Source organism: Herpailurus yagouaroundi, unplaced genomic scaffold (assembly GCF_014898765.1).
Source record: "Herpailurus yagouaroundi ecotype Mexico unplaced genomic scaffold, PumYag 67831, whole genome shotgun sequence".
NCBI classification, from domain to species: domain Eukaryota; kingdom Metazoa; phylum Chordata; class Mammalia; order Carnivora; family Felidae; genus Herpailurus; species Herpailurus yagouaroundi.
Window position 1 is genome coordinate 1 of NW_024420622.1, and position 7302 is coordinate 7302.

The window sequence follows — 7302 nt, forward strand, 5'->3', positions numbered from 1 at the left end:
AGCAGCAGGAGGTCCTGCAGGTGGTGCGGCAGGGGGCAGGCTGGCAGCAGGGGGGGCGGCAGCAGGGCGCCTGCACAGAGATGGGCTGGCAGCAGGTGGAGGCCCAGCAGCAGGGGCGGCAGACCACGGCCGTGCAGGACGTGGGGCAGCAGCTGATGGGGCGGCAGCAGCCCTCCTGCAGGGAGCAGGGGTCACAGCAGACGGGGCGGCGGCAGGGCTCGCAGATGGGGCGCGTGCAGCGGCAGGTGCAGGTCACGGGGCGGCACACGGTGGTCTGGCAGCTCACGGGGCGGCAGCAGCAGGGGTCGCGGCAGCAGCAGGGCTGGCAGCAGCCTCCCCCGCAGCCCAGGGAGGAGCAGGTGGAGCCGCAGCAGGAGCCGGACATGGTGGTGTCTGGGGCTGGTTTGGGTCGGAGGGGTGAGAGGATTCGGGTGTTGTCAGGTGTGAATGCCTCCCTCCTGCTCTGGGGCCTTTATATACCCTGAGCGGGTCCTGATGACCCCCACCCCCATTTATCTTTTGGCCAATTGAGTACAGTTTTGTTTTGACTAATGATTGCATTGCTTGTGACATACTCATGATCTCATTAAAGAACTCTGTTGCATTCCTAAATATGGATGTATTCATGCTGTTCATCATCAAAATCTAAGCACTCAGTCATTTGAGGTGATAGCAACTCTTGATGCTTATTTTAGGTAGATAGCACCTGATGAATCCTGGGCAAAATGGTCCTAAAGGAACCGCAAGTTTTAAAAGAAATGAAAGAAATTAAACATACAGCGGTTTCTAGAGAACTGAGTGGATCCTGTCCTTGACCCCTAGGAGATGCCCTGAGAAACCTACATGTTAATCAGACGGGTGTTAGACATGTCTTCACATGTGGACTCCTTGGGACTTTATTTACATATCACTTGATACAATGGAATGCATGTACTTTGAATAAGACTGTAGCTCTGATATTTGTATGGGAAAGATAAAAGGTTATTTTTGTAAACCAAGTAATTATTGGAATAAAACACCCAAGGCTGCCTTCCATTTTTTTCTTCAGCTCAGCTTTGAGCAGCTATGGGCCTTCTGCTCATAGCATATTGATTTTTCATCTCTGACACATGACATTTTCTATATTTGCCTTTCTTGTGTGTAAGCTAAAGAATCATATAATGGGAAGTTTTTTCTTAATATACCTTGACATGGGTACTGTGACTAAGAAGTGACAAGATGGAGGTTTTTAACCAGCATTGCAGAAATACACAACACATTGATCAGAGGAGGTATGTGGGAGGCTGCCCAGCTGTTCAGTGGCAGCACTGCTGGAAATGTGAGGGACATGCTTCTTAGGGAAGGGTCACCAGAAGCGTTTGGGGAAATGCATGGGGGGAACAGTCTCATTACTTTACAGCTTTTCTCCTGTTGCTATGCACCAGATAGGGTTTTGGGTCACTTAGGATCATTCCCATCGTTCAGAAGAATGTGCCTCAGGCCCCAGGAGCTAAAGCTCCCCGAGTGGAATTTTGAACATAATTTCAGAACCTTAAAAGGAATGTAAACCGACTGAACATATAGTCATAATCGGGGAAACAGAGGAGGGAGAAATGAAGCACAGTCTCATCATGAGGACATTCGACTCTCTCATGTTTCACGTTCTTTCTCTGGTCCATAGACACATGATTTTTTTCAAAGCAGTAACCAGAGCCTAGATAAAAACTTGTGTATTCTGCCCTTTTTTTGTTCTTTTTCCCAGCTTCATTGAGATAAAAGTGACATACAACATAGCGTAAGCTTCAAGTGTGCATTGTGATGACGTGATGCATGTATATATTGCACAGTGCTTGCTGCAGTAAGGCTACACATCGTTCTCCCACCTTGCATAATTATCATCTTATTATTGTTTTCATGGTGAGAACATTAGAGCCCTACTCTACTAGCAGCTTTTTTTTTTATTTAAAAAAATTTTTTTTAAATGTTTATTTTTTTTGAGACAGAGAGAGACAGAGAATGAACAGGAACAGGGGAGGGTCAGAGAGAGAGGGAGACCCAGAATCGGAAGCAGGCTCCAGGCTCTGAGCTGTCAGCACAGAGCCCGACGTGGGGCTTGAACTCACAGACCGTGAGATCATGACCTGAGCCGAAGTCGGACGCTTAACCGACTGAGCCACCCAGGCGCCCCATCTCCTAGCGGCTTTCAAATATACAATATATTATTAACTGTAGTCTCCGTGCTGTACATTAGATCCCTGGAAATTATTCATCTTATAACGGACAATTTATATCCTTTGACCAAAATCTTCCCATTTCTCCTACCTCTCAGCCCCTGACAACCACTTTTCTACTCTGTATGAGTTCAATATTTTTGACTCCAAATATAAGTGACATCATGCAATATTTGTGTTTTTATGATTTACTGCACTCAGTATAGTTCCTCAAGGTCCATCCATGTTGTTGGAATTGGCAAGGTTTTAGTCTTTTTTTATGGTTAATACTTCACTATGTATATATTTTTATATATATTTATATATATTTACATATACTTATATACATATTTACATATATATTTATATATATTTACATATATATTTATATAGTTACATATATATTTATATAGTTACATATATATTTATATATTTACATATATATTTATATAAATATATATGCAAAACACAACTATTGCAAGACTTCTCTTGGAATACACACATGCATCATATATATCATTCATATATATGTATGCTCTGTGTGTATACACATATAATCACATTTTTTTTATCCATTCATGTGTCATTGGACATTTAGGTTGTTTTAATACCCTGGTTATTGTGAACTAATGCTTTAGTGAACATGGGAGTGCAGATATCTCGTTCAGATCATGAATTTATGTCCTTCGGATGTATACCCTGAAGTGGGATTGCTGGGTCATATGGTAGTTCTATTTCTAATTCTTTGAGGAATCTCTGTACCCTTTTCCACTGTAGCTGTGCCAAACTATATTCTCACCAACAGTGCACCAGGGTTCGCTTTTCTCCCTCACAGTATTTGTTCTCTCTTATCTTTTTGATATTAGCCCTTCTAACAGGTTGAGGTGAGATACCTCATTGTGGTTTTGATTTGCATTTCCCTGATGATTACTGATGTCAAGCACTCTGTTGGCCATCTGTATGTTTTCTTTGGGAAAATGTCTGTTCAGGTCCTCTGCCTATTTTTCAATCAAAAAAAATTTTTTTTTGTTTTGCTTTCTGTTTTTGTTTTTATTATTGGGTTATAGGAGTTCCTTGCGTATTCTGGATATTAACCCCTTATTGGATATATACTTGGTTTGCAAATGCTTTCTCCCATTTGCCTTTCCATTTTGTTCATTGTTTCTTTTGCTCTGCAGAAGCTTGTTAGTTCAGTGTAGTCCCACTTGCTGATTTTTACTTTCATTGCTTATGCTTAGCTCTTTTCAAGCCATACTGTCTCAGTCAACTTTTCATGTTGTTGGGGGTATTCATGATGATAACATTTTGTGCAAAGGGGGCCTCTTTGAGAGATACATAAAACCTCAACTTAGTTAACAAGACTGATTTCTCTAAACATTTCTTTTTTTTAATGTTTATTTATTTTGAGAGAGAGAGAGAGAGAGCGCGCGAGCAAAAGCACACATGAGTGGGGGAGGGGCAGAGAGAGAGAGAATCCCAAGCAGGGTCTGTGCTATCAGCACAGAGTCTGATACGGGGCTCGATCTCATGAGCCATGAGGTCATGACCTGAGCCAATATCAAGAGTCAGACACAGCTGACTGAGCCACCCATGCACCCCTACTCTGAACACTTCTGATTCAAAATTGTTCCAAAGAGATTTTCTTTCCTCTTCGTAAAGATCCACAAAGAGTGCGTGAGTCTCTCAATAAGCAGTTCTGGTGCTATTCAGTCTAAGATGCTCATCCTCAGCCCATAAACTTCATCTCTAGGCAGAGAAAATAGGGGTTGTGTTTCTGTAATTCGTGCCACAGAGCTCTGTGATTTGACATTGGTGGCAAGTCCTATGGTATTTTTTTAATGCTACTTATTCTAAAACCAGACAACATTCATTGAAAACTTTGCCATTTACTGGCTGTGTGTCCTTGGGCCATGAGTAATGATAGTACACACCCAACTTGTTGTGAGCAGTAAATAAGCTAAATTTGTATAGCACTAAGAACAGTGCCTGGCACTTAGCAACTGCCTAGTGTTTGTTAAGTAAATAAATATATTTTAAAAAGTCCCGTTATGTGGGTGCCTTGTAAACTCTAAATTTTGAATTTAGAATAAAGATGAACATATATGGCAAATGGCATTCTCTGCCGAGTAACCACAGACTATACACTAAATAAGATTATCCAGTGGAGAGTTTCACTAATAACATTAAATAAAATAAAAATACCTGGAAGGGAGTTATACAGCTCCCTCTTTTGAACACCAATTTCTGGGAAGGGGAGTTAGGTTATTGTTGAAGAAACTATAAGGAGAATATGTGTTGGATTTGTGGCCTGAACCTTACCGAGAACCCCACAGTCTTTGCATCACACAGTGAGTTCTTAGAAAAACATCCTTTTTAAAAAAAGCCTTAAAACTGATTTAGACAGGTTCCTGGTGGTGATGGGCATCATATTTTGTATTACTAATGCTAGGGCTTTATTTAACACTATCATTCAACAATAACGTTATGAACAAATTTTAACATGGAAAATAGTGTCTAATGTTCTTAATTATCAATTCTTCATACAAATGGAGAAAAGTAATAATACCTATAATTTGAAACATCTAACGATTTTTTAAAGTTCTTAATTTGGAACATATCGAATTGCATACCTTATTTTATGCAATTGAGATGATCCTGAAAAGTTAAAATATGAATCAGTGTTTAATAATTTGATCAGAGTTTGGAGGTATCAGAGAAGTCCACTATATATAGCATAGTGGTACACTCTTCTATAGATAATAAAATACTTCATATGAGTACAGTTGGCTGCTGTGTAATTATCTGCTTTAAATCCACTTAGATTCTCATAGGTAGGTTTTTAAAAGCAGAGCACAATCAAGAGTAAGGTTTAAATGTTTTTCCCAAAATAAATATAGGTTTTGGATAGTACATTCCACTAAAAATAAAATATATGTTCATTTTTAAATGATATAATTAAGAAAAATACCAAGAAGAAAATGAGTATTATCCCCAATTACTCTTATATTTTGTTGCATTTTGTTTATTTTATTTTTTAAATTTTTCTTTTAATGTTTACTTATTTTGAGAGAGAGAGAAAGAGTGCACATGTGAGTTGGGGAGGGACACGGAGAGAGAGGGAGAGAGAGAATCCCAAGCAGGCTCCACGCCACCAGCTCAGAGCCCAGTGCAGGGCTCGACCCCACAAACCATGAGATCATGACCTGAGCCAAAATCAAGAGTCAGTCACTTAACCAACTGAGCCATCCAGGCACTCCCACATAATGTTTTAAATACGTTTTAGGCATAAGCACACATAGACATGCAGAATACATTTTTTCTCACAAAATAGTTTAATATTTTACAACTTGCTTAATTTTAACTTAAGTATGGGACAAGACGATTGCATCACGTTTCCTAGTAAGTTTATAATCTTAAACTATTTTTAACTACTTATGGCATTTCTTCTATATTTATGTTGCTTATATTATGTACTGTTTGACTTTTTTTTTCTTATTTATACCTTATCTCCCTAAATGGATTATAACCTCTTTGAAGCATATTTTATTCTTTTATTCTTTCATGTTTCCTCAGGATGGTCTCCACTCAGTGTCTTATTCATAGATGTTCAACAAACATGTGAAGATTGACAGTGATTGATTAATTTTCTTGGAAAATGCCATTACTGCCCAGTTGCTGAGTACAAAGATAAGCAGCTCTTGAGAGCCAGTGTGGATTAAATACCCATAAGAGTTGACACCGCAAATAACATTCAAAATAACTGCCAGATGTTTAATGCATAGAAAGGAGCGCATTATCTGAAGCTGCAGTTACTCTTGGCCAGAGAAGACCTGAGTTCTTCTGGGCAGAAGAACATGTCTCCTACCATATTAAGATGAAGTGTTTGACTTAAGGGCTTAATGTCAGGGGGTTCGCATTCTCCTAGGTCTTTTCTAAACATCAGCGATTATAACTATATTAGAAAGAAACTTAATTTAATCGTCCATTACTCATCGCTCTTCAGCTTTAAAAACATGGGTTTGGCCAGATGTTGCCTAAGGTTATTTCCACGTCTAACATACTGAGTTTCCTGAATTGTGCTTAGAACAGGTGTCAGGTCAGTGAATGAACCCTTGGACCAGGGGTGTGTGTGTCAGCTCAGATGCAGCCTTCTCACTGGGTGTTGTTAAAGGACATCTCTCAGATGTTTGGCATGTCTGGAATTATGAGCACATGTGATGAAGATACAGCCATGTCCACTTTTCTCACTTGGCAACTATGCCTTATAAATGCCACTTACAAGGAAAATAAGGAAACTACCCAGAGTTAGGTTATTTCAGAGAACAATTTGAGAGGATCATTCTGCATCTTGCTTCGAATATCTCTGGACAAAACAGAGAGAACCTACTGGGAGGAAGTATGACAAAGACCATGATTTCTATGCTGGAAATACTAAGTTTATTAGAAAACAGAAGACATAATTGAGGAGTTAGACTGGGGTCCTGAGAGGACAAGGCACTCTTCCTCGATAGTCAGTCTGAAAAGGGGGCTCCAAGGCCTACTCTGAGCCGGACTGAAGAGGTGAGAAATGGGCGTCTCAGGAAAAGGCCTGTTGTTCTGTCTTGAAGTTAAGAGCAGAATGGACCCCACACCATCTACTGGGGACCCTTAGTGATGATGCACTTAGTAGCAGCAGGAGGTCCTGCAGGTGGTGCGGCAGGGGGCAGGCTGGCAGCAGGGGGGGCGGCAGCAGGGCGCCTGCACAGAGATGGGCTGGCAGCAGGTGGAGGCCCAGCAGCAGGGGCGGCAGACCACGGCCGTGCAGGACGTGGGGCAGCAGCTGATGGGGCGGCAGCAGCCCTCCTGCAGGGAGCAGGGGTCACAGCAGACGGGGCGGCGGCAGGGCTCGCAGATGGGGCGCGTGCAGCGGCAGGTGCAGGTCACGGGGCGGCACACGGTGGTCTGGCAGCTCACGGGGCGGCAGCAGCAGGGGTCGCGGCAGCAGCAGGGCTGGCAGCAGCCTCCCCCGCAGCCCAGGGAGGAGCAGGTGGAGCCGCAGCAGGAGCCGGACATGGTGGTGTCTGGGGCTGGTTTGGGTCGGAGGGGTGAGAGGATTCGGGTGTTGTCAGGTGTG

General features: G+C 42.0%; 2 protein-coding genes across 2 annotated transcripts; both read right to left on the reverse strand.

Annotated features, from left to right (window-relative positions):
* Positions 1 to 6: 6 nt before the first annotated feature.
* On the reverse strand, positions 7 to 459 carry LOC121026219 (keratin-associated protein 2-3-like; the record flags this gene model as incomplete). Its single annotated transcript, XM_040469088.1, has 1 exon — positions 7 to 459. A coding segment is annotated over exon 1 (379 nt), but the record flags the coding sequence as incomplete, so codon positions are not given.
* A 6144-nt stretch (positions 460 to 6603) lies between these two features.
* On the reverse strand, positions 6604 to 7290 carry LOC121026220 (keratin-associated protein 2-3-like). The gene has a single exon (XM_040469089.1). It carries the CDS (start codon positions 7239 to 7241, stop codon positions 6852 to 6854), a length of 390 nt encoding a protein of 129 aa, XP_040325023.1. The 5' UTR covers positions 7242 to 7290; the 3' UTR covers positions 6604 to 6851.
* Positions 7291 to 7302: the final 12 nt, after the last annotated feature.